The sequence below is a fragment of the Phyllobates terribilis genome, unplaced genomic scaffold, assembly GCF_046119375.1.
Source record: "Phyllobates terribilis strain yellow unplaced genomic scaffold, ASM4611937v1 Scaffold_1__5_contigs__length_1240528914, whole genome shotgun sequence".
NCBI classification, from domain to species: domain Eukaryota; kingdom Metazoa; phylum Chordata; class Amphibia; order Anura; family Dendrobatidae; genus Phyllobates; species Phyllobates terribilis.
Genome location: NW_027362761.1, coordinates 747,002,511 through 747,029,805, shown reverse-complemented (window position 1 = coordinate 747,029,805; position 27,295 = coordinate 747,002,511). Strand labels below are relative to the sequence as shown.

At 48.0% G+C, this 27,295-nt stretch overlaps 1 protein-coding gene across 3 annotated transcripts in view; it reads left to right on the top strand.

Annotated features, from left to right (window-relative positions):
- LOC141170712 (beta-1,4-galactosyltransferase 1-like) overlaps positions 1-27,295 on the top strand; it is a 551,684-nt gene that overhangs the window by 143,144 nt on the left and 381,245 nt on the right. For 2 of the 3 annotated variants that reach the window (XM_073655180.1, XM_073655178.1), the window contains exon 2: positions 13,304-13,369. The exons of the other annotated variant lie outside the window; for it this stretch is intronic. In XM_073655180.1, the coding sequence (XP_073511281.1) occupies positions 13,304-13,369 (66 nt within the window). The remainder of the gene's footprint in view (positions 1-13,303; positions 13,370-27,295) is intronic. 3 annotated transcript variants of the gene reach the window in all.

Here is a 27,295-nt window from a genome sequence, read left to right as displayed (position 1 = left end):
GCAGTGTGGTGGCCGCAGACAGAAGGCAGGCAACCGTTCCCCGTAACACCAGCACGAAGGAAGTTGCCAGTACAACTGTTAGGTCTTCCCGAGTCTGGTTGTTTTTTAAAGACTCTGCCGATAACCCCAAAAAGGCCATTTGCACCACCTGCCAGGCCAGCATCAGCAGGGATGGCAAAACGACCAGCCTGACCACCACCAGCATGATCAGGCACATGGCAGCAATGCACCCGACTTTGTGGGCCGAACCCTAGGGTCCCGGAACAGAGTCTGCGGGTGGCGCCATTGCTTCTTCCGCTGTTGTGCATGCAAGCCAATCCCCTGTCCATGGTGCATGCGAAGATGCCTCCAGCCCTGTACCTGTCATTGCACACTCTCAAGTAGCAGCATCAGGAAGCACGTCCATGTCCTTGTCCCAGCGCAGCATTCAGTTGTCCATACCCAGTCCTTGGAACGCAAGAGCAAATACGCAGCAAACGCCCCACAGGCCACAGTACTAAATTCCCACATTTCACGACTGCTTGCACTCGAAATGTTGCCTTTTAGGCTCGTGGAGACGGAAGCATTCTGCAACCTGATGGCGGCGGCTGTCCCTCGGTACTCAGTCCCCAGCCGCCACTATTTCTCCCGGTGTGCTGTACCCGCTTTACACAAGCACGTGTCCCAAAACATTAGCCGTGCCCTCAACAATGCAGTTACCGGTAAAGTCCACCTAACCAAGGACACGAGGACAAGTGCTTGTGGGCAGGGACGGTACATCTCGCTGATGGCACACTGGGTTAATATAGTGGAAGCCGGGACCCAGTCGTACCTTGGGACAGAACACGTCCTCCCGACGTCAAGGACTGCAGGCCCTAGGTCAATCAGGGTTGCCCCCACCACAGTCTACAGCTCCTGCACCTCATCCTTCTCAGCCTCCTCCTCCTCTTCAGCCTCCATCTCCGAAATGACCACATCAGTCACAAGCTGGAAGCACTGCAGCACTGTCTCGGCCAAGCGGCAACAGGCTGTGCTGAAGCTAGTATGCTTAGGTGAAAAACCGCACAATGCTGAAGAGTTGTGGACAGCTCTTGAAGGGCAGGCAGATCTGTGGCTCACACCGCTGAACCTACAACCAGGCATGGTTGTGTGTGACAATGGCTGGAACTTGGTGGCGGCTCTGAGGCGAGGCGAGCTCACACACGTACCATGCCTGGCCCATGTGCTTAACCTCGTGGTTCAGTGGTCTCTCAAATCCTACCCGGAGCTGCTGGATCTGCTTGTTAAAGTACGCCGTCTGTGTGCCCATTTTAGAAAGTCAGCTACAGCTTCCGCCGCCCTTGCCTTGTTTCAGCAGCGTTTGCAGGTTACAGACTGGTGTGTGATGTCCCCATGTATGACAATGGCCGGAACCTGGTGGCGGCTCTGTGGTGAGGCGAGCTCACACACGTACCATGCCTGGCCCATGTGCTTAACCCTGTGGTTCAGCAGTTTCTCAAAACCTACCCGGATCTGTTTGTCAAAGTACGCTGCCTGTGTGCCCATTTTAGAAAGTCAGCTACAGCTTCCGCCACCCTTGCCGTGCTTCAGCAGCGTTTGCATCTTCCAGCTCACCGTCTGATCTGCGATGTCCCCACGCGTTGGAACTCTACACTGCAGATGTTGGGAAGGATTTGTGAGCAGAAGAGGGCAGTTGTTGAGTACCAGCATCAACAAGGCCGTCGGTATTCAGTTCAGACTCCACACATAAGACCTCAGGAGTGGACATGGATGTCAGACATATGTACCATCCTCCAAAACTTTGAGGACTCCACCAAGATGGTGAGCGGCGATGACGCCATAATTAGCGTCACCATCCCTCTTCTCTGTCTTCTGAAATGCTCTCTGCTCACAATCAAAGAGGATGCATTGCAGGCGGAGCACGATGAGATGGAGCAAGGAACCATACAGGGTGATTACACACAGCCAAGCCTCATCTCATCCCAACGTGGATTGGGAGACAATGAGGAAGAGGAGGAGGAGGAGAAAGGACAGGAGCCAGTTTCATGCACTATAGACGGTACTACCTGCACAGCTGTCATACCGTCTGTTCAGCGTGGATGGCCAGAGAACAGAGAGGAGGAGGAGGAGGAGAGCATGGTCAGTCATCCTCTTGGTGAGGACATGGAAGTCTTGCTTGTTAGTAGTCTGGCACGCATGGCTGAGTTTATGTTATGCCTTTCCCATGACCCTCGCGTTCTCAAAATTTTGGGTGACAGTCATTACTGGTTGGTGACACTTCTAGACCCATGCTACAATGAGAACTTTATATCTATTATTCCTGAGGCGGACAGATCTACAAAAATGGGGCAGTACCAGAAGGCGCTTGTTGCGGAACTATTAAAAAAAACTCCCATCTGAAAACGCTGGCGGCAGAGGGCACACTTCGTTGGACAACCAAGGAGTACAGGCAAGAGAGACACAACTTCAATCCAGCAGAGGCAGGGGAACACTGTCAAATTTCTGGAAGAGTTTTCTCAGACCCTCCCATCGCACAGGCCCTGAGGCGCGGGGTACTCTCACAAGGAGTGCAAAGTCTGGGAAGATGCTGAGGGAGTACCTTGCCGATCGTACCATCATCCTCCGTGATTCCTCTTTGCCTTATAATTATTGGGTATCCAAGCTGGATACGTGGAATGAACTGGCTCTCTATGCCTTGGAGGTCCTGGCCTGCCCTGCCGCCAGTGTTTTATCAGAGCGGGTTTTTAGTGCCGCTGGTAGAATTATAACTGATAAGCGCATCCGCCTGTCAACTGAAAATGCTGACAGGCTGACTCTTATAAAAATGAACAAGGGCTAGATTGGGCCAGACTTCTCAACACCACCGAATGATAGCAGCATAACATAAACTCAAATCCAGTGTCTTTTCTTGGGAGGTGTATTCCCATGCACCTTTTCACACCCACACATAGGTATACGCTTCCTGATTTTGGCTATTTGCTCTTGTCCTCCTCCTTCTCCTCATCCTCCACCACCATATCACCAGGGTGACTGTGGTCCGTGATGTAACATCCACATAATTTTTTAAAGGGTGTTTATGATGCCCGTAAAAAAATTTTTTTTATACAGTATGTTCATGTATACCCCCCAGGGGTAAATGTTTGTCAGCCCATACACTTAGTGCATGGGCATTACAAGTGTAGGATGCCCGCTCCTTTCTATTGGGAACATTTTTTTATGAGGCCCTCCTCCCCGTCTCTTCCAAGGGGCATTGAAGTGCCTCCAAATTTTTGGCAGCCCTTGCATTCACTGCATAGGCCAACACTATGGGAGACTCTCTCCTTTCTAATGGGAATTTGTCGTTACTGTGGCCCTGCTCCATGTGTCTTTAAATTCTTAGTGGGGTTTTTCCTAAAATTGGTCAGCCGTTGGATTCACTGCATGCCCTATAACTGTATAGCAGACCCTCTCCTTTCTAATGGGAAAATGTCGTACTTTTTTACTGTGGCCCTGCTCTATGTGTCTTTAAATTTTTAGTGGAGTTTTTCCCAAATTTTGGCAGCCCTTGCAGTCACAGCATGGGCATTAGCACTATAGGAGACCCTCTCCTTTATAATGGGAACATTTTTTTTTACTGAGACCCTCCTCTATATTTCTTCAAAGGGGTATTGGGTTGCGTCCAAATTTTTGGCAGCCCTTGCAGTCACTGGATACGCAATAACCATTATATGAGACCCACTTATTAATATGGGAACAACAAAGCATAGCCGGCTGATAGCTCTCTAACAATAGCTAGGGCCGACTGTTGGCCTTTTAAGAATAGTAAGGGCCGTCTGATGTCCCTATAAAAATAGGCTTTATGACTTTCAGAGTCCCTCCATCATAAATAAAACAGGATGTGTCTGATGATGTGTCACACACCACATTGCCAGATAAGGTTGTAAAATGTTAAAATGACATTTCCTGGTGAATGCATTTGTCTTGGTTGAAAGCAATTCAAAAGTGCAAAAGCGCATCAAAAACGCTACGTGTGAACATAGCCCAAGTTGTGAAGGATTATTTTTGCTTTTGGTTATTTATTTTGCCTTATATACAAGTCATTACCCTGGAAAGGATGTTCCTTAACATATTTCCCAGGAAAATCCATTTTGGTTTCATTTTTATAAGTTTTATTGTGAGTCCGTAAAAGTGGCGTAATACTCTGACCACGTTGCTGACAGCAGTGATTTGGGAGTCAGCGATGCTTCCAGGGGTCTTCCCCATGCTGTTTCCATGTCATTTGAGCACTTTTCCCATCGATTTGGGCAATTTTTAGGCCCTCTGCGGACAGCGGGGGGGAGCTGCCTGAAAAGTGCTCGACTTTCTCATAGACTTAAATTGGGCTCTTTGCTCGGGTCGAGCACCCGAGGATTACAATTTGCTCGACCCGAGCAACGAGTACCCAAGCATTTTAGTGCTCGCTCATCACTAATTGTAAGCAGAGGGCGTTTCAGAAGACAGAGAAGCGGGATGGTGATGCTAATTATGGCGTCATCGCCGCTCACCATCTTGGTGGAGTCCTCAAAGTTTAGGAGGATGGTACATATGTCTGACATCCATGTCCTCTCCTGAGGTGTTATGTGTGGAGTCTGAACTGAATACCGACGGCCTTGTTGATTCTGGTACTCAACAACTGCCCTCCTCTGCTCACAAATCGTTCCCAACATCTGCAGTGTAGAGTTCCAACGCGTGGGGACATCACATACCAGTCTGTGAGTCGGAAGCAGCAAACGTTGCTGAAACACGGCAAGGGCGGCGGAAGCTGTAGGTGACTTTCTAAAATAGGCACACAGCCGGCATACTTTAACAAGCAGATCTGGCCGCTCCGGGTAGGATTTGAGAAACCGCTGAACCACGAAGTTAAGCACATGGGCCAGGCATGGTACTTGTGTGAGCTCGCCTTGCCTCAGAACTGCCACAAGGTTCCGGCCATTGTCACACACGATCAAGCCTGGCAGTAGGTTCAGCGGTGTGAGCCACAGATCTGCCTGCTCTTTCAGAGATGTCCACAACTCTTCAGCATTGTGCGGTTTTTCACCTAAGCATATTAGCTTCAGCACAGCCTGTTGCCACTTGGCCGAGGCAGTGCTGCAGTGCTTCCAGCTTATGACTGATGTGGTCATTTCGGAGATGGAGGCTGAAGAGGAGGAGGAGGCTGAGGAGGATGAGTTGCAGGAGCTGTAGACCGTGGGGGCAACCCTGATTGACCTAGGGCCCGCAATCCTTGGTGTCGGGAGGACGTGTTCCGTCCCAAGGTCCGACTGGGTCCCGGCTTCCTCTATGTTAACCCAGTGTGCCATCAGCGAGATTTACCGTCCCTGCCCACAAGCACTTGTCCACGGGTCCGTGGTAGGTGGACTTTACCGGTAACTGTGTTGTTGAGAGCACGGCTAATGTTTTGGGACACGTGCTTGTGTAATGCGGGGACAGCACACCGGGAGAAATAGTGGCGGCTGGGGACTGAGTACCGAGGGACGGCCGCTGCCATCAGGTTGCAGAATGCTTCCGTATCCACGAGCCTAAAAGGCAACATTTCGAGTGCAAGCAGTCGTGAAACGTGAGAATTTAGTAGTGTGGCCTGTGGGGCATTGGCTGCATATTTGCTCTTGCGTTCCAAGGACTGGGGTATAGACAACTGAACGCGGCGCTGGGACAAGGACATGGACGTGCTTCCTGATGCTGCTACTTGAGAGTGTGCAATGATAGGTGCAGGGCTGGAGGCATCTTCGCATGCACCATGGACAGGGGATTGGCTTGCATGCACAACAGCGGAAGAAGCAATGGTGCCACCCACAGACACTGTTCCTGGACCCTGGAGTTCGGCCCACAAAGTCGGGTGCTTTGCTGCCATGTGCCTGATCATGCTGGTGGTGGTCAGACTGGTCGTTTTGCCACCCCTGCTGATGCTGGCCTGGCAGGTGGTGCAAATGGCCTTCTTGGCGTTATCGGCAGAGTCTTTAAATAACAACCAGACTCTGGAAGACCTAACAGTTGCACTGGCAACTTCCTTCGTGTTGGTGTTACGGGGAACGGTTGCCTGCCTTCTGTCTGCGGCCACCACACTGCTTCTTCCTGCCTTTTGGAGTGCTCCGCCTCCCTCCCCCTGTGTGCTGCTGTCCTCGCTCTGCATGTCCTCCTGCCAGGTTGGGTCAGTTACTATATCATCCACCACCTCGTCTTCCACTTCCGCATCCTGGTCCTCCTCCTGACTTTCTGGCAATTGTGTCTCATCATTGTCCACCTCTTGTGACACTTTCCCACCATGGCCTTGATGTGACCGTGGCTGCTCAAAAATTTGGGCATCGCTACATGCGATCTCCTCTTGCCCCGCTTCAAGTGGACCGGGCGAGAGGCCCGAATCTATAAATGGAAACGTGAACAGCTCTTCAGAGTGTCCAAGTGTGGGATCAGTTGTCTATGGGTACTTGGCATGGTGGGAGGAAGGAGGATCAGGGTGAGGAATATGCGGTACAGACTCACTGCTACTGAGACTTGACCGTGTGGAAGACAGGATGGTGGTGGTGGTGGTGGCTAAGTGACTGGAAACATTATCCGCTATCCAACCAACAACCTTTTGACACTGCTCTGGGTTCAATAATGGTGTGCTGCGGTCCCCTAGAAATTGGGACAGGAAGGTCAGGTGAGAAGATGTGGGTGTTTGTTGTGGCACAATTTCGGCTTGCCCACGGCCTTGTTCTCGGCCTCTGCATGCACCATTACCATCACGTCCAGTTCCCCGTCCCTTGCCACGTGCCTTGCCCATTTTAATTGGAGGACAGTATCTTCCACGCTCACTACAAATGACTGAGTTTGGAGCGAACTTATATGTGATCCGTGTGATAGAGGAAACAGAGTTTTAAATACCTGGCCTCTAGGTAAGTAGTTTGAACAGAAACTGCGGTGAATTGCTCCAATGACACACTAAAGGAAATTTTTGATGGAGGCCAGAAATGGCAGTATTTTCTTACAACGTATATGTGATCCGTTTGACGGAGAAAACACAGTTTTCAATAGCTGGATTTATAGTGCTCTAATATGGAAAGGACCTGGCTGTATTCTGCAGTGCCAACAAGCAAATGTCGCAGAAAAAATGGTGTTCTCTGCATTTCTTTTTAAGCAAATAATGAGGATTAAGATCCAAAGAAAAGTATTCCTGGCCCCTGAGACCTGGACCTTTTGTATAGAAATATCTAACAGCAGCAGAAGGCAGAATTGGAATGGAGCCTCTTGTGCTATATGCACTGCAGCCTACTATATACACTGCCTGCCTATACACCCTGCCTGCCTGATATCTCTGCAGATGGATTAGTCCTCAGAAGGACTGTTTGTTAAGATGGATATTTGTATTGTACGGTTTTTCTCCCTACACTACCTAATACACGATTAAATCTCTCCCTGACACAGCAGCAGCTCTCCCTACACTGTCTGATCCGGAGTGACTGTGACGAGCATGGTCTGATATAGACCTGATGACGCTGTGTGGCCAGCCAATCACTGTAATGCCCACAATCAACATGGCTATGGCATTACAGTGCATGGCAGGCAATCCCTGCATGTTCACTGGCTCTCTAAAGAGCGCCAAACATGCAGGAAGGGGACCAGAGTTCCCACCCGAGCAAGCTGGAAATACTCGGCGGGCACCGAGCATCTCGAGCAGTGAGATGCTCGGGCGAGCACCGAGCAGTAGCGAGCATGCTCGCTCATCACTACTTACAATTAGTGATGAGCGAGTATGTTTTGTTAACCATTTCGCCGAGTATGTTCGGGCGAGCACCGAGTAGTTACAGCTGCTCGGTGATATGTTTGAATCACTCCGGTGTGCATGATTTGCGACTGTTTGACAGCTTTAATACATGTGAGGAATGTGTTAGAAATAGACATTCCTCACATGTATTAAAGCTGTCAAAGAGTGGCAAATCATGCACACGGGAGTGATTCAAACATATCACCGAGCAGCTGTAACTATTCGGTGCTCGCCCGAGCATACTCGGCGATAGGGTTAACAAAACATGCTCGCTCATCACTACTTACAATCAAAGAGGATGCATTGCAGGCAGAGTACGATGAGATGAAGCACGTAACCCTACAGGGTGATTACACACAGCCCAGCCTCATCTCATCCCAATGTGGATTGAGTGACAATGAGGAGGAGGAGGAGGAAGAACAGGAGCTAATTTCATGTGCTATAGATGGTACTACCTTCACAACTGTCATACCGTCTGTTCAGCGTGGATTGCCAGAGGACAGAGAGAAGGAGGAGGAGAGCGTGGTCACTGGTCATCTTGACTACTAACAGGACACGGAAGTCTTGCCTGTTAGTAGTATGGCACGCATGGCTGAGTTTATTTTACGCTGCCTTTCCCATGACCCTCGCGTTCTCAAATTTTGGGTGACAGTCATTACTGGTTGGTGACACTTCTAGACTCATGCTACAAGGAGAACTTTATATCTCTTATTCCTGAGGCGGACAGGTCTACAAAAATTGGGCAGTACCAGAAGGCCCTTGTTGCTGAACTATTAAAAAAAAATCCCATCTGAAAACGCTGGTGACTCTCAGCAAAAAAAGCTGTGGACTGGCTCCGTACCGTCCCTGGCCACATTCACTTGACCACGTGTTTGTGGTTAGGCGGTCCTTCCCAGTAAGTGCACTGGGGAGGGCACAGTTAATGTTGTGGGACCCGTGCTTGTGGAAGGCGGAGACGATACCGGGAGAAATAGTGGCTGCTGGGGACCGAGTATGGACACCTGGCCGCCGCCGGCATGAGGTTATGAAAAGCTTCCACCTCCACGAGCCTAAATGTCCACATTTCAAGTGAAAGCAGCTTTAGAGAACTTCCTGAGAGAAATGACAGCTGGGTAGACATGGTTTCCCAAGTCCTTTCACCAAGCTAAAGAATATGGCTGTGGTGAAATACAACTCAGCAAAAAAGCTGTGGACTGGCTCCGTACCGTCCTTGGTCACATTCACTTGTCCACGTGTTTGTGGTTAGGCGGTCCTTCCCAGTAAGTGCACTGGGGAGGACACGGGTAATGTTGTGGGACCCTTGCTTGTGGAAGGCGGAGACGATACCGGGAGAAATAGTGGCGGCTGGGGACCGAGTATGGACACCCGGTCGCCGCCGCCATAAGATTGTGGACAGCTTCCGCCTCCACGAGCCTAAAAGACCACATTTCAAGTGCAAGTGATGCGCCCCCTGGGCCGTGGGGTACTCGGTGCCGGGCTGGTCGGCGCTTAGGGAAAGGTCACAGTGGCGTTGACCCGGTCTGTGACCCAGGGCGGTCATTCAATAGGGGAATATTTACAGGGGATTTATGTACAAAGTTCGTGACGCCACCTGTGGTATGCGGCTGGGGGAGCTGCCGCTGCGGAGCAGGTCCTCTGGAGCTGATGTTACTGCAGCAGGGATGGTGTGGCTCTTCACAGGTAGAGCTTAGCTCCAGGGCAGTGTAGATGTTATGGGTTATGCTGGGCGTTGTTGTGCAGGGGTTGATGGCGCAGCAATAATCACAGAGACAAGGAAGTGCAGTCCTCAGGGTCTTTACTCACGGTTGTTGCAGTCCAAGTTACAGGTACCACAGTAACTTCCCTTGTCGTGCCGCACTTACTCAGGGAGGGGTTCAGTCCACCCTCAGATATCTCCGGAGTACTTAGCAGGACCCCCTTCTGTGTCTTCTCTCTGGCCGATTCCCTGCACCTCATGCCTAGTGTTCCGATCCGGTACCTGCGGGCCTTGTCGGGCGACGTCTGTTCCGTCCCCTGGGTCCTCTATAGCTACCTTCTTGGTGAGACTGTTATGGACTGTTGGCTGCAGGACTTGAAATACTGCAGCCTCTGGTTTCTAGTTGAGTCATAAAGTTCTCTGCTAGTTAAGGGACCGGTCCCCTTTGTGTGGCCTGACCCCTCCACCTCCCGGTAGATACGGGCGTACGGGTGGCTTCCAGCACTGCCCGTACCCCTGGGGTCTCTTCTTCCGTTCAAGGAGCCCTTCCTGCTCCCTCTCCTCTTTCTTCAGTCTTGGGCCTCTCCTCAGGCCTTCTGCCTGAGCAGAGCTCCTGCAGAGTCCTGCTCCACTTCTCTCACTGTAGACTGTTCTCTCTCTCTCCTCAGACTGAACTGAACTAAACTGGCTTTCTAAGATGGCTTCCCTTTTTATACCTTCCTCTCATGTGCTCCCCTAAGCTACTTCCTCCACCCACACCCACTACATAGTTCCTGCCCCCCAGCTAGGGACCCGGGACTGTGCTCTCCCTTAGGAGCAATCTCGCCCTACCCCCACTGCGGGTATGTGTTGGATGCAGGTGTTAGAGTCCCGAGCTGTACTCCTTCCTTACCCAAGAGTGAGACACCACACCTCTGGGTGAGATGCAGTACCTCTGTGGCAACCGAACCCTCAAGGGTGCCACACAAGCAGCTGTCAAAAATTTGGCAGTATAGTATTGCAGCCTGTGGGTGGGAGGGTGGCTGGCTGCATACTTGCACTTGCATTCCAAGGAATGGGGTAGGGACAACTGAACGCTACACTGGGACAAGGACATGGACGGTGATTATTGCAAGTCTGCATAGAGGGAGGCATCTTCGCATGCGCCAATGATCACTTATGATGGGCACACTTTTAGGCAGTGACCTGGGAGTCAGAGATGCTTCCAAGGGTCTTCCCCATGCTGTTCCCATGTCTTTTCAGCACTGTATGCATGTGTCTGATGATATGTCACACACCATATTGCCAGATAAGGTTGTAAAATGTTAAAATGACATTTCCCAGTGAATGAATTTGTCTTGGTTGAAAGCAATGCAAAAGTGAAAAAAACGCATCAAAAACGCTATGTGTGAACATAGCCCAAGGTATGGAGGAGTATTTTTGGTTTTGGTTATTTATTTTGCCTTATATACAAGTCATTACCCTGGAAAGGATGTTCCTTAACATATTGTCCAGGAAAATCCATTTTGGTTTAGTTTTTGTAGGTTTTATTGTGAGTCTGTAAAAGTGGCGTAATACTCTGACCACGTTGTTGACAGCAGTGACCTGGGAGTCAGAAATGCTTCCAGGGGTCTTCCCCATGCTGTTCCCATGTCATTTGAGCACTGTTCCCGTCGATTTGGGCAATTTTTAGGCCCTCTGCTGACAGCCGGGGGGAGCCACCTGAAAAATTCTCGAGTTTCCCATAGACTTACATTAGGCTCGTTGCTCGGGTTGAGCACCCGAGTATTCCAATTTGCTCGACCCGAACAATGAGTACCTGAGCATTTTAGTGCTCGCTCATCACTACTAATGAGAACTCAACATTTTATTGTGCTTTAAGTCATGTTGCAATATATGTTATGGCAGATTTTGTCCCCTTTTTGAATATTCACACCACATTTGCTATGTGCTAGTCCTGTAGTGCAGATCCTGTTATTATGGAGTCCTTCAATATTAGAAATAATGGTCTACCTATCACGGTACTTAATTCTTGTAGTACTGTACGTGTGGCACCCGTGTCTGTGACTCCATAAAATGCCTGCATGTGTAATATAATTCATATATATTACCAGTAGCGATGAGCGAGTATGTTTTGTTAACCCTTTCGCCGACAGCTGCTCGGTGTTATGTTTGAATCACTCCCGTGTGCATGATTTGTGACTGTTTGACAGCTTTAATACATGTGAGGTATGTGTAAGAAATAGCCCAGATGATATCCATGGGATTCCACCACGGTAGAGACTGCTGACCCGCACTGGCAGGAGATCTTCTGATCAATTTGACCCCACAGGATGACCTATTTGCAGACGATGTGACATAACAAGTGAGAGTGTCCTTTAAACGGGCGACCCCTGGGGGAGCGGACCAACCCCAGGGAGTAAGAGAGTCTGGTCCAACGAACTATAGAAGCAATTATGTCGGTGAACGTCCATTCATACCGGTTGTAATTGACGGTATCCCCTTCACCGCCCTTCTGGACACTGGTTCGAAGGTAACCACAATGCCCCACACACTGTACCAGAGATATTTGGCTGATGCTAATTTCATCCGACGCCCTGATGGAGACTTGTCATTAATAGCAAGTAATGGTCAGCTATTGACACAAGTGGGGTACAAAGAGGTTGTCATTAAAGTGGGGAGGGTGGAGCTTAAATCTCAAGGCCTTGTGGTAGAAGATGTGGGAAGAGGGGAGTGTACTCCTACCATAACCCTGGGCACAAATGTGATAGAAAATTGTTTAAGTGAGGTCATTGCCATTTTGCAAGACATAGCAGATTCAGCCCCTTCCAAAGAGAAGTATGCCCTCAGTAAAGAAATCAAAGCTCTCATGCAGCAACAGCAGGTGGAGATAGCTGGTGGAGAGATCGGTAGCGTCAGGGTGAGCGATCCCAACTCCATTATGCTTCCCCCAGGAGTAAGACACTCATCTGGTGCAGAGCAGCCATAGGTATCAGGGGCCAGGATTACCAGGCTCTATTAGAACCAGTCTATCCGGACAGCCGACCTACTGTTATGACAGCCAGGGGGATTGTTGATGTTAAAAAGGGCAGGGTTCCAGTACGTGTCCTGAACTGTGGGGAAGAGGAAGCATGCTTGCCCCATTATGCAACCGTAGCCAAACTCTTTACAATCAGCAACAGTAATATTCAGGCTGCAGGAACATTGGCTCCGTCTAGGTCGACGGAGGGCAACGACTCCTTAATTCCGTTGGAGGACTAGGTTCAAAAGATGCATGTTGGCATTGACTCCACTCCTTCACATCAGAAAAATGGGGTGTAACGAGTGGTCTAGGAGTATGAGCGGGTTTTCAGTAAACACCACTTGGATATTGGGCAGGTAAAGGGCATCCAGCATAATATCCCCACAGGAGATCATCCACCTATCAAAGAAAGCTATTGTCCCATACCTCCCGCTCATTATCAGTGTGCAAAAAGTATGCTAAAAGAAATGAAACAAGCAGGGGTAATCAGGGACAGCTGCAGCCCTTGGGCAGCTCCCCTTGTGTTAGTTCGAAAAAAATTTGGTTAAGTGCGTAGATTACAGAAAGGTTAACAAAATCACTCACAAAGACGCTTATCCCCTACCGCGCATAGATGAGTCTCTCACAGCGTTAAAATCGGCTAGGTACTTCTCCACTCTAGACCTAACCAGCGGGTACTGGCTGGTTCCCGTGGCTGAGGCTGACAAAGAAAAGAAGACTGCTTTCACTACTCCTATGGGGCTATGTGAATTTAACTGTATGCCGTTCGGAATGTATAATGCACCCTTAACATTCCAGAGACTTATGGAGTGTTGTCTTGGACATAAGAACTATTGTACTTGCATAATGTCATTGTATATTCCAGGACCTATGAAGAACACCTACAACACCTGGCAGAGGTCTTTGAGGCGTCATCCAACTTCGGTTAAAGGTAAAGCCGTCTAAACGCCATCTACTGAAGCCCAAAGTACAGTATTTAGGTCATGTCATTGGTGCAGAGGGAGTCGCATCAGACCCAGATAAAGTGACTGTCATCAGAGACTGGTAGGTACCCACCACCATCCGAGAGGTCCGACAATTTCTGGGGCTAGTGGGCTACTATAGAGGCTTTATTAAGGACTTTACTAAAATGGCGGCCCCCCAAGACCTCCTAGTGGGTCAGTCCAAAAAGACCAGAATAAGAGTCCCCCGGTAGAGTGGGATGCTAGATTGAATGAGTCATTCAAAAGCCTAAAGCAAGCACTCACTGGATCGGAGATTTTGGCTTATCCAGAATATGATCGGCCATTTATCCTCCATACTGATGCAAGCAACACTGGTCTAGGGGCTGTCCTATCTCAAGAACAGCATGCTACAGAGAAAGTCATTGCCAATGCAAGTCGGAAGCTTTGCCCTACTGAGAGGAACTCTGCCAATTATAGCTCCTTCAAATTAGAATTCTTGGCAATCGTTTGGGCAGTGACCGAGAGGTTCAAACACTATTTGGCCTCTTTCAAATTTACCATCTACATGGACAACAATCCCTTGACACATCTGGATACTGCCAGGCTTGGTGCCTTGGAACAAAGATGGATGGTTTGGTTATCCAACTATGAGTTTGTCATTAAATACAGAGCTGGTGTCAAAAACGCGAACACAGACGCCTTGTCCCACATGCCAAATCCTCCTGACTCAGAAGACGATCTGGCGGGCCTGGAGGAGATAGAGATGCTGGCATTCCACAGCCAGGATGTCTTTCAGGGCTCCAACTGCATAACAGGGAGGAGTTTAGCCATCAATGAAGTGTCCCTTAATCCGCTACCCCACCATGGTTGGGAAGAGAAGCTGCACAGTGACCCGGCTATATGCATTGTCAAAGAACTCCATGGTGAAGCAAATTCATCTTCAGCTCCCGATGCACCTGCAGACGCCCAACAGTTGTGGAAAGAGAGAAAGAAGCTGTTTACTTATGAAGGCAAATTGGTCCGAAGAGCCATTAACCCACGTACGCATGAGCTGGTATGGCAGATTGTGATCCCAAGAAGAGATGTGCCCATGGTCCTAGAAGCTTATCACAATCAAGCGGGACACTTTGGGTGGAAAAAGCTAGATGTTCTCATCTGCGACCACTTCTTCTGGATTGGCATGAGACGGTCCATCAAACAGTAGTGCAGGGAGTACGGCCCATGTAATCTTAGAAGGAAGAATCCCACCAGTCAAGAGGCCCCCTCGCAGCCCATCATCACTAAGCAACCTCTGGAGCTAGTGGCCCCAGACCACGTGCAACTATCCCCAAGTCGATCAGGGTATAACTATGCTCTAACCATAGTCGACCATTATTCTCGCTTCCTAGTGGTCGTTCCAGTGAAAGACCAAATGGCAAGAACCGTTGCAAAGGCATTCCAAGAGTATTTCTGTAGACCCCATGGATACCCAGATCAACTGCTGACAGACAGAGGTGCAGCCTTCGAGGCAGAAGTCTTCCAGGAATTTTGCTCCATATACGGGTGTAAAAAGATCAGAATCACGCTATACCACCCACAAGGCAATGTTCTTTGAGAAAAATTTAATTATCTGGCCATCAATTTATTACTGATACTACCGTTGGAAGAAAGGAACCAATTTCCTGAGAAATTGCCTGATTTGATAGAAATGTACAGTCATATCCCAATCAGCTCAACAGGATATGCCCCAGCTTACCTGATGCGTGCACAGCCAGGTAAACTCCCCATTGACCTGGAAATGGGAGTCCTAACTCCTGAAACTATATCCAGCCAATTAGACACAGATTGGAGCACAGAAAGACAACTGCAGTATCAAAAGGTTCAGCAATGTGTAGAACAGATTCTTGCCCAAGCTAGACAAAGACAGTAGAGAGACTTTAATCAGCACACGCTGGCAACCCCCCAATCACCAGGTGAACAAGTGTTGAAGAAAAATAGAAGAAACCACAAGCTGGACGACCAATGGGAGTCCCAGCCTTACACTGTTCTACCATCTAACCATGACATCAGCAAAGTGTGTACCATCTCCAAAGACGGCGGAAAAACGTGTACTACTGTATCCCGAGACAATCTAAAAATATGTCCAGCCCAATTGCGTGAAAGAGTTGAAACTAAGGAAGTTCCTCAGCAAATACCAGAGGCTGACACAAAGATTTGCACCATCCTAGGTAAATTTCCCAATTCATGGTTGTAAGTCGACAATGCGGTAGTAGTCCCAGTGATGTTGTTTCCACAAAGGTCCTTACCAGAAACCCCAACCCCTTCTGAAAGAGAGGAGCAGCTGACACCAGCCCTTGATGCTTTGAATGCTCAAAGACTAGAAAACTTGCCCCCTGCTAGCTGTCCGCCTGCCGTACCTGTGGTAAGTTCAAAGAGTGGTAGAAAGTTGCCTAGCCTTCCTATTTTGCGCAAATCACAGCGTAGTACACAGGGATAGACCCCTTCTCGCTATAGGAATGATTCATAGAGCTAGGAAGACCAATAAGTAGATTTGATTTGTATTTATGTTGGACTATGCTTTACATAACGTTAATGAAAAATAAGATGTGCCCACATGGACTAATGTGAGATTTCAGCAACCATTACGCTTTCTTTTACTACAAGAACTCTTGTAAGGACTTATGAACTGAAAGGAGCCCGGTACATTGTGCCTTTGTCAAGGAGACATCCAAAACAACCAGTACAGTGAATTTCATATTATGGTCTGTGTGCCCCGCAGCTGCACTCGGAGACGAGGAGTGGTTTTGGGCTGTAGTCCACGACCAGATTAATACGACTGTTTATATATGTTCTGGTTAATGATATTTTGTTTTATTATTGACTGCCTATCTGCTAAGTAACCCGAGGACGTGCTACTCTTCACTAGAGGGGAATGTGGCGCCCTTGGCTGTAGCGCCACAAAATGCCTGCATGTGTAATATAATTCATATGTATTGCCAGCAAAAGTGAGGGATACATTTTCTGCTGTTTTCATTGCATCCACACCTTGTTACCCGATCCCTTGCTGGTGGATTGTGCACTTTTGCCAAAACCAGGAAGTTGTGCATGATCCCTCAGAGAGGGCAAGAGGTGCTTCAGTTGTAGTGTGAGAAAGAAGAAGCACCATCATGGAGTTCCCTGTGCAAGGGAGAGAAGTGTGCTCTCTGCAAGGGAAAGCTGCATATGGCAGGGTCCAGTCCCTAGAGCCCAGAGACTTCCAGAGTCTGTGCTAAACTGTGAGTCTGCTCAGTCTTCATATAACGAGCAGTGACGTGTTTTCTCGGGAGCTCAGCAACTGCATGGAGTTAAAGACACTGCTGCAAGAGAAAGTGAGTGTTCTGACTGAATTCATGTTTCCTGCTGCTGGAAGGGATCACAGATCCAGTAACTGTTTACCTTGGACCCCTGGGGATCCAAGGAATCATTTACCAGAAGTGTAATTGGCAGCAGGAAGGCTACACAACCTCACAGCAGAGAATCTGAACCCCCACCATGCAGGTCTGACCAAAACCCTGTATGTGAATTGTACAGAAGCTTCTGGGACAGAATTCCAGTAAAAGATACAAACTGGTTATTACCCTGTCTAAAGCTAATTATTTTCTGCTGCACCATTTCTGCTCCAACTTACCTGGGAGCCAGCCCTGGTTGGGAAAGGTTAATCATCTGGCACTGCTCGTCATCACTAATGATGACCGAATACGTTCGAAATCCGATCTCAAAAGTTAAGTTCGACACAAATGTGGCACATTCAGATTCATGACTGGAAAGGCGAGCAAAATTTGTTACATTCGGGAAAATCAGTAGCGTTCGGCGAATTCAGGAATGTGTAAGAAATAGATATTCCTCACATGTATTAAAGCTGTCAAACAGTCGCAAATCATGCACATGGGAGTGATTCAAACATATCACCGAGCAGCTGTAACTACTCGGTGCTTGCCCGAGCATACTCGGCGAAAGAGTTAACAAAACATACTCGCTCATCACTAGTACCTATTCAATCGACCTTGCAGCCTTTTTTTTGTTTTTGTTCAATTACTGAGATTCTGACACAAAGAGCAGGGCCTATGGCCCAGAACAATGCTGTGCATCGGTTGTACTGTGCTCCATGCTGACCTTCAGGCTGTGTGCCCACTATGCGTTTTTTAAGCATTTCCGCAGTGGCAATTTCGCTGCAGAAATGCTTAAAAAACACTTGGTAGAAGGTTTGCCATGTTCCCCAATGATAATCCGCATGTGCTGTGCACATGCTACGGAGATTTCCGCTGCGGATTATCATTGCGGAAAAATATGCAGCACTACCAATTATTTTGCGGAAGCGCGGCGTTTTCTTGACTTGCATTGGAACTCATGGAATCCGCATCACTGAATCTGTACATGCGGATTCCATGCGTTTCAATGTGCGGATGGTACCCGGGTTTGGAGAAGAGGAGACTCTCCACCGGATCCGGGTACCATAGTACCTGTAAAAAAAACAATAAAATAAAAAATATACATTATACTTACCTTCTGATGGCCCCCGGTGTCCTCGTCTCAGCTTGCCAGCAGCTCGCGGTGGACTCAAGGACCTGCCATGATGTCATTTAGTCATGTGACGGGTCATGCGACCGCTGACGTTGGCAGGTCCTTTAGTCTACCGCGAGCTGCTGGAAAGCCAGGACGCATTGGATAAAGACACCGGGGGCCATCGGAAGGTAAGCATAATATTTATTTTTTAATTTTTACCATTATTTTACGTTTGCATGGATTTATATAGTGTGACCAAGTTGTCAAGCACTTTCCAAGTGATGCTAAAATCGCTTGGAAAGTGCTTGACAACCCACATGCGGAAATGCATGTGAAGAACGCTTCACTTCCGCTTGTTCCTGGCAGGAAAAACGCATGTACAATCCGCATGTACAATCCGCATGCGTTTTTTCTACCAGGGAGATGCAGAAACACTCAGGAAAGAATCCGGAGCATTTCTACATCGTGGGCACATAGCCTCAATCTATTTTTGCACTTGCTAATGTGATAAAGCAAGCAAGCCCTTGTAGGCCACTTTTTGTTTTTGTGGGGTTGAAATTCAGCCATCTTCAGAGGTTGTGAGTGCAGAACACAAAAAAACTTTTTTTTTTCATTTGCTAATATGATGGTGCAAGCTGTGTTAGCCCAGTTTGTCATTTTTTGGTGGATGAACTTCAGCTTTATGCACAGTAAAACAATTTTTTTTTCTGTTGCTAGCCTCAGTCCACCAAAGATATTTTTGTGTGGCAAACGTGATACAGTCTGCTAAAAGCCACCTACTATCTTAGTGGCGGTGAACCTCAGCTGTTTTCAAAGTAAAAAAAAATATTGTTTTGTCTTGCTAGGCAGAGTCCACAAACCATTTTTTTGTGTGGCAAACGTCATACACTCTGCTATACGTCAGCTACTACGTTAGTGGCGGTGAACTTAAGCTGTTTTCAGAGTTAAAAAAAAGATTTTTTCTGTTGCTAGCCACAGTCCACCAAAGATTTTTTTGTGTCGCAGACGTGTTACACTCTGCTATAAGCCACCTAGTGCTTTAGTGGCGGTAAAATTCAACTGTTTTCAGAGTAAAAAAAATATTTTTTCTGTTGCTAGTCAGAGTCCACAAAATATTTTTTGGTGTCACAAACGTGATACACTTTGCTAAAAGTTACATACTATTTTAGTGATGGTGAAATTCAGCTGTATGCAGAGCTTATGCAGAGTAAATAAATCTATTTTTTACTGTGACTAACATGATACAGCAGGCTAGATCTGAGTTTGAAATATCTTGGAGCATATATTCTATGTTATACAGGCCTCATCCATAGTAAAAAAAAATACTTTCTTGGATTCCTAACGTTATATAGCAGGGGCTATCTCAGTTTGAATTAGTTTGGAGAATATCTCGTTTGTTATACAGGCCTCATCCACAATAAAAAAAATACTTTCTTCTGTTACTAATGTGATACAGTATTACTAATGCGATACAGTAGGGGACATCTCTGTTTGAAATTGTTCGTATCATATCTCCTATGCTATACAGGCCTCATCCACATGAAAAAAAATACTTTCTTCTGTTACTAACGTCATACATAAGGGGACATCTCAGGGTGCCAAGGGAGGGTGGTTCACTGGAATCGAGGTGGGGGGGTTGGCGATACCAGAAAAACTATTTGTGAGGGGGTTAGTGAAGGTGAGGAACAAATGGAAGAGGAAGATGTGATGGGCGAGCAACAGTCAGAACATGAAAAGGATAATCAACCCCTCTCTGTTCATGTTTGGCAGGTGGGGATGGAGGAAATTACCCAGCCACCAACACAGCATGGGCTTAAACCTCAGGAAAGAGGCCGACATATAAGTGCGTTCTTGCTGCACTATCTGCAACATGATCCCCGTATAGTTATGATTCAAAATAGTGCTGATGACTGGGTTGCCACTCTGTTAGATTCACGTTATAAGAGTAAATTTTGACAGATACTTCCCGCCCTGGAAAGGGACCCGCGAATGCTGGAGTATCGAAACATGCTTTTACACAACCTTAAGATAGGTTTTCCCCAAGCCAGCAGTGAGGCACTACACTTCCAACCTCCGGCACTTCAATTCGTCAATGCCATAATATTAGCAGCAGCAGTAGTGTAAGTGGCAGAAGCAATTTCTGTGAGTCCTTTCACACATTTTTTAGACCCGCTCGTGCACCTGCACAACAGAGTACAAGTCTCAACACGTGGTGAATGACTGGAGAGGATGGTGCACTCCTGATTGAGTCTCCATCTGCTGGGTTGGCTGTAGTGGAAGAGGTGTTAGTTCCTAATTCTACAATTTCTACTGTACTGAAATTAATGCCACTTTGCTGGTGTCTGCCACTAATTTTTGGAAATGTGGAAAATCCTGATTGGGTCTCCATCTATTGAGTTTGGCTGTAGTGGAAGAGGTTTCTGTCTCCATTAAACTACTTTTACTCTGGTGAAATTGATGCCACTTTGATGGTGCTAGGCCCTAATTTAGGGAAATGGAGACTCAATCAGAAGTGTTTACATCTACTGGGTTTGCTTTAGGGGAAGATGTGTCATTCCTAATTCTACAATTTCTACTGTACTAAAATTGATGCCACATTGCTGGTGTCTATCACTAATTTTTGGAAATGTGGGGAATCCTGATTGGGTCTCCATCTATTAGGTTTGACTGTAGTGGAAGAGGTTTCGGTCTCCATTAAACTACTTCTACTCTAGTGAAATTGATGCCACTTTGCTGTTGTCTGCCACTAATTTTTGGAAATATGGGGAATCCTGATAGGGTCGTTTCTAATTCTACAATTTGTACTGTACTGAAATTGATGCCACTTTGGTGGGATTAGGCCCTAATTTTTTGAAATGTGGAGAGTACTGATTGGGTCTCTCCATCTATTGGGTTGGCTGTAGTCGAAGAGGTGTCGTTCCAAATTCTACACTTTCTACTGTAGTGAAATTGATGCCACTTTGCTGGTGTCTGCCACTAATTTTTGGAAATGTGGGGAATCCTGATTGGATCTCCATCTATTGGATTTGGCTATAGTGGAAGAGGTTTAAGTCTCCATTAAACTACTTCTACTCTAGTGATATTTATGCCGCTTGGTGGTATTAGGCCCTAAATTAGGGAAATGTAAACACTTCTGATTGAGTCTCCATCTATTGGGTTGGCTGTAGGGGAAGAGGTGTCGTTTCTAATTCTACACTTTCTACTGTAGTGAAATTGATGCCTCTTTGCTGGTGTCTGCCACTAATTTTTGAAAATGTGGAGAATCCTGATTGGGTCTCCATCTATTGGGTTTGGCTGTAGTGGAAGAGGTTTCGGTGTCCCCTAAACTACTTCTACTTTGGTGAAATTGATGCCACTTTGCTGGTGTCTGCCACTAATTTTTGGAAATGTGGAGAATCCTGATTAAGTCTCCGTCTATTGGGTTTGGCTGTACTGGAGGAGTTGTTGGTCACTATTATACTAGTTCTACGCTAGTGAAATTAATTTTTTGGTGCAGATATTTTTGTAACAGGGGTGCACAAGATATAATCGAAATTGGTTTTATTAGTACCGTGGTATACAAAGCAGGCTATAGTTCATCTTTTAATTTTATGGCGCTGATATTGTTCTTCATACAGGGGTACACATTAATAATGAGAGAGCACTAAATGTTCTCAACTTAGTGGTTCAGTGGTTTCTCAAAACCTACCCAGATCTGCCAGAGCTGCTTGTGAAAGTACAAAGCATGTGTGCCCATTTCAGAAAGTCAGGTATAGCTTTCGCCACCCTGGCAGTACTTCAGCAGCATATGCAGCTTGCAGCTCACCAACTGTTGTCAGATGTCACCACATGTTGGAAAATCAATGTTGCAGATATTGGGAAGGATTTGTGAGCAGCAGAAGGCCGTTGTTGAGTACCAGCTTCAACACGCCCATCAGTATTCAGGTCAGCCTCCACACACAAAAACAGATGAGTGGGCATGGATGTCTGACATCTGTGCCATCCTCCAAAACTTTGAGGACTCCACCAAGATGGTGTGGTGAGCGGCGATGACACCATAATTACCGTCACCATCCCGCTTCTCTGTCTACTAAAACGCTTGGTGCTCATAGTTAAAGAGGAGGCATTGCAGGCAGAGCAAGGAACTATGCAGCCCAGCCTCATCTCATCTCAATGCGGATTGTGTGATAATGAGGAGGATGAGGAGGAGAACATGGACAGTTGTCCTCTTGGGGAGGACAGGGAACTCTTGGCTGTCTTGGAAGTCTTGATACCTCTCTTTCAGTCTGTGGGAAAGCTGTATGAGTTTTGCTTAATGACCTTCAGTGGCCTAAACCGTGGCTTTGCTTATGCATGTTTTTTCTCAAAACATATTGCAGATCAGACCATTGTCCAACTCTGTAGTGATCAAATTCAAGTCATAAAAAAATATCTTTGTCTGTGACTAAGCACCACCGAGAAGTGTGAGCTGATGTTGAACGGGCTGCCATATGCAACAAGCTGCATTAGAGGACTTCCTGGGAAAAAATGACAGCCGGAGTAGATATGGTTTCCCTCTATGCCAGTCCTTTCACCGAGCTAAAGAATATGGCTGTGGTGAAATACAACTCTCACCGAGAAGCAGTGTCAGACTGAAGAACATTTGGCCCACCAGAGGATTTGATTCTGAGGGACCACCTTTCTCCCCCACTAAAGAGCTCCATAGCAGCTGTAAGGTTTGCGCTATGAGGTAGAAGCCAGGGCCCACTGGAGGATTCTCCGGTTCTCTGGTGGGCCCTTCCAACCCTGTCGAGAAGCATCCCTGACTAAGAAAAGTGTGTGGGAAGGTTCCCGGACACTCTATGGCTGTTTTTTTTATTGTGGACTGGCTCCGTACCATCCCTGGCCACATTCACTTATCCACGTGTTTGTGGTCCTTCCCAGTAAGTGCACTGGGGAGGGCATGGGTAAATTTCTGGGACCCGTCCTTGTGGAAGGTGGGGACGACACCGGGAGAAATAGTGGCGGCTGGGGACCGAGTATGGAGACCCGGCCACTGCCGGCATGAGGTTGTGAGAAGCTTCTGCCTCCACGAGGCTAAAAGGCAACATTTCAAGTGCAAGCAGCTATCCAGAAATGTGGCAGTTTAATATTGCAGCCTGTTTTGACTGGCTGTGAAAACTAAGGAGATGGATGGCTTCATCATCACAACCTGAAAGGTTTGCACTATGAACTCTCCTCATGGAGAAGCCAGGGCCCACCGGAGGATTCTCTGATTCTCTGGTGGGCCCGTACAACTCTGCTGCTGAGAAGCAGTCCTGGCTAAGAAAAGTGTGTGGGAAGGTTCCCGGACACTCTATGGCTGCTTTTTTACTGAGGGGGAAACCCATACAAACACAGGGATAACATACAAAATCCTTGCAGATGTTGTCCTTGGTGGAATTTAAACCCTGGACCCCAGCGCTGCAAGGCTTCAGTGCTAACCACTGAGCCACTGTTCTGCCTTCTCTGTTCTCCCTCTGATATCTAACATGCTGGAGAAACTTGCACCTACTGCCACTCTATCTTCAGCTCCTTTGTGATAAACTAATGTATTTGGGAAGCCACTCAGTCTTCCAAATAAAATTCCTGAGGTACGGAAACTGTGGATGGCTTTGCTACTGGTACTGGGGGCACTGCTAATACCATGGCATCATGCCATAGTTCACTGGAAATATTCCAGGCTGGTTGGAGCCAAGCTGATTCCCATAGAAAAGTATCATCATCACGACCTCGGCACTATGAACTCTCCTGAAGGAGAAGCCTGGCCCCACCGGAGGAGTGTCCGGTTCTCTGGTAGGCCCGTCCAACCCTTTTGAGAAGCAGCCCTGGCTAAGAAAAGTCTGTAGGAAGGTTCCTGTACACTCTATGGCTGCTTTTTTGCTGTGGCCTGGCTTCAGTGAGATGTACCGTCCCTGGCCACATTTACTTGTCCACATTTTCGTGGCTAGGTGGTCCTTCACATTAAGTGCACTGGGGAGGGTACGGGCAATGTTCTGGGTCCCGTGCTTGTGGAAGGTGGGGACGACACCGGGAGAAATAGTGGCGGCTGGGGACCGAGTATGGAGACCCGGCTGCCGCCATGAGGTTGTGAACAGCATCCGCCTCCACAAGCCTAAAATGAAACATTTCAAGTGCAAACAGCTGTCCAGAAATGTAGCAGTTTAGTATTGCAGCCTGTGGGTAGGTGGCTGGCTGCATACTTGCGCTTGCATTCCAAGTAACAGAAAACTAAGGAGATGGATGGCCTCATCATCATCACAACCTGAAAGGTTTGCGCTATGAACTACCCTGCTGGAGAAGCCAGGGCCCACCGGAGGATTCTCCGGTTTTCTGGCGGGCCCGTCCAACCCTGCTGAGAAGCAGCCCTGGCTAAGAAAAGTGTGTGGGAAGGTTCCCAGACACTCTATGGCTGCTTTTTTTTTACTGAGGGGGAAACACACGCAAACACAGGGATAACATACAAAATCCTTGCACATGTTGTCCTTGCTGGGATTTGAACCCAGTATCCCAGCGCTTCAAGGCTTCAGTGCTAACCACTGAGCCACTGTGCTGCCGTTTTACCTCTGATATCTAACATGCTGGATAAACTTGCACCTACTGCCACTCAGTATCTTCAGCTCCTTTGTGAGAAACTAATGTATTTGGGCAGCCACTCAGTCTACCAAATAAAATTCCTGAGAAGGAAATTTGGGATGGCATCGCTACTGGTATTGGGGGCAGTGCTAATACCATAGCGTCATAACATAGTTCACTGTAAATATTCCAGGCTGGTAGGAGTCAAGCAGATTCAAGGTTTGCGCTATGAACTTTCCTGATGGAGAAGCCAGGCCCCACCGGAGAATCCTCCGGTTCTCTGGAGGGCCAGCCCCACCCTGCCGAGAAGCAGCTGTGGCTAAGAAAAGTGTGTGGAAAGGTTCCTAGACACTCTATAGCTGCTTTTTTTTTTACTGCGGACTGGCTCCAGCAATCCATAAGATTGCAATCTATAAGATCCCTTCACTGGCTCCCAATTTCCCTGTGTATCAAGTTCAAACTACTAACACTGACGTACAAAGCCATCCATAACCTTTCTTCTCCGTACATCTCTGAACTAATCTCCCGATATATTCCCTTGCGTAATCTCCAGTCCTCCCAAGACCTCCTTCTTTCCACACTTATTTGTTCCTCACCCAATCACCTTCAATACTTCTACCAAGTATCCCCCATCCTCTGGAATTCTGTGCCTCAACACTTCCGATTAGCCACCACATTCGGATCCTTCAGACACAACCTGAAAACCCATCTCTTCAAGACAGCCTACAGCCTACCATTGCCTCGCTACCACCTCACCTCAACACCATTGGAGCTATTGCAACTCCACGAACTACTGTCTCCTTACCTACCATCCTGTAGAATGTAAGGCCGCAAGTGCAGAGTCTATAAGACTTAAGATGCAATATGGCACCTTGGCAAAGCCCAGTTATGTTCTCCCTCTGATATCTAACATTAACAAACAGGTCATGCTGGAGAAACTTGCACCTACTGCCACTCAGTGTCTTCAGCTCCTTTGTGAGAAACTAATGTTTGCTCAGCCAGTCTACCAAATAAAATTCCTGAGATACGGAAATTGTGGATGGCTTTGCTTCTGGTACTGGGTGTTAATACCAAACCGTGGAGTGCCATTCAATGGATACTCCTGGCTTATACTAAAGATCCTGCTCATTTTTATAGTTTTAAGCGAGCACGCAGAGACCTTTGTTTTTGCAGCAGTGCATCCAGGCTGGGATAGTGGTGGAGAAATTGCTGTACCATCAGGTTGAGGATGCGAACAATGCAAGGCACGTGTCTGAGGTTGCCCCGGCATAGGCCACCGGGTTTGCACCATTATCACACACGGCCTTCCCTTGCTCCAGGTTCAGTGTAGACAGTGTAGACAGCCATTGCTCAAACTCGGCCTGGAGAGCTGTACACAACTCTTCAGCTGTATGACTGCAATCTCCAAGACCTTGCTGCGCAGTACGGAGGTGGAGGGGATTCTCTCTGCACTGTTGGAACGTGTGTCTCAGTAAGGCAGAGGTTGAGGGTGCAGGTGGAGGACCTAGAGGAGGTGGAGGATGCAGAAGCACTGGAGGAAGTGTTAGATATAGAGGTTTGTCCCACAAGCCTTGGGGATTCCAACACTTGCTGTCTAGTGACATATTAGTGTCTAGTGGTTTAGTTCTCCATCCCCTGGTGTGTAGTGGTTTAGTTCTCCAACCCTAGCAGTTTAGTAGGTTAGTTTTCCAACCCCTGTTTTCTATTAGTTTAGTTCTCCATGTTCTGGTGTGTATTTGTTTCATTCTCCAACCTTAGCTGTTTAGTAGCTTGGTTCTCCAAGCCCTGTTGTATATTAATTTAGTTCTCCATGTTCTGGTGTGTATTTATTTTTTTCTCCAACCCATCTGTGGCACCCCATGGGTCCGGTTGCCACAGTGGAATTGCCTCCCTCACAAGAGGTGTTGCCATGCCTGGAAGCAAGCAGGGGTCCCCTAATTAGGTTTTGCTAAGCATGCAACACTGTCCTGGCTCCAGACCAGCAAGGGGAGTCCCTCCCCTTGGCAACTGGGGGCGGGGTTAGTTAGACTTAGTGTGAGGAGTTGAAATGAGGACATTGACGAGAGAGGAGCTGGGGAGTGGAGCTGCGCGGCAGTTCACCCCAGAAGGAACCAACACAGAGGAACCGGACACGGGAGTCCAAGTCTGTGGGGCACTGAAGGCCCAGCAGCAGAAACCGGAGGGCAGGAGACTGCTGGTCTCCTGGCCCCAGCAGACGCCCGGAGGCTCAGCAGCACCGCAGGGCCCAGCACTGCCACGTGGGAGCGACGCATCAGCAAGGCCCGAGCTGCCTGCCATACAGATGAGCACAAAGACGTTTTACTCAGGGACGAGTGCCACCGCACAGCTACAAGCAGCAGGGCAAAAGAGATTAGTGGAAAGGAAAGGCCTCCAACTTCACCTAGCGAGGTGGATTCCTTACTTGCTTCCAGGCTGCCCGGACTTCCACTTCTAGCCAGTACCCTAGTCCCGGTTTGCCTAATCACCGCCACTAAAGATAAGAGGAAACCGCCATTAAGTTGTGGACTGATTATTGCTGCACCATCAATCCCTGCACTACAACGCCCAGCATCACCTATAACATCTACACTGCCCTGGAGCTAAGCTCTACCTGTGGAGAGCCACACCAGCTTTGCTGCACTAACATCAGCTCCAGAGGACCTGTTCCTCAGCGGCGGCTCCCTTTAGCTGCATACCACAGGTGGCGTCACGAACTTTGTACATAAAAACTATAAAATCCCCTTCTTACTGACCGTCCTGGGTCACGGACCGGGTCACCGCCACTGTGACATCTCCCCTAGCAACGACCGGCCCGGCAC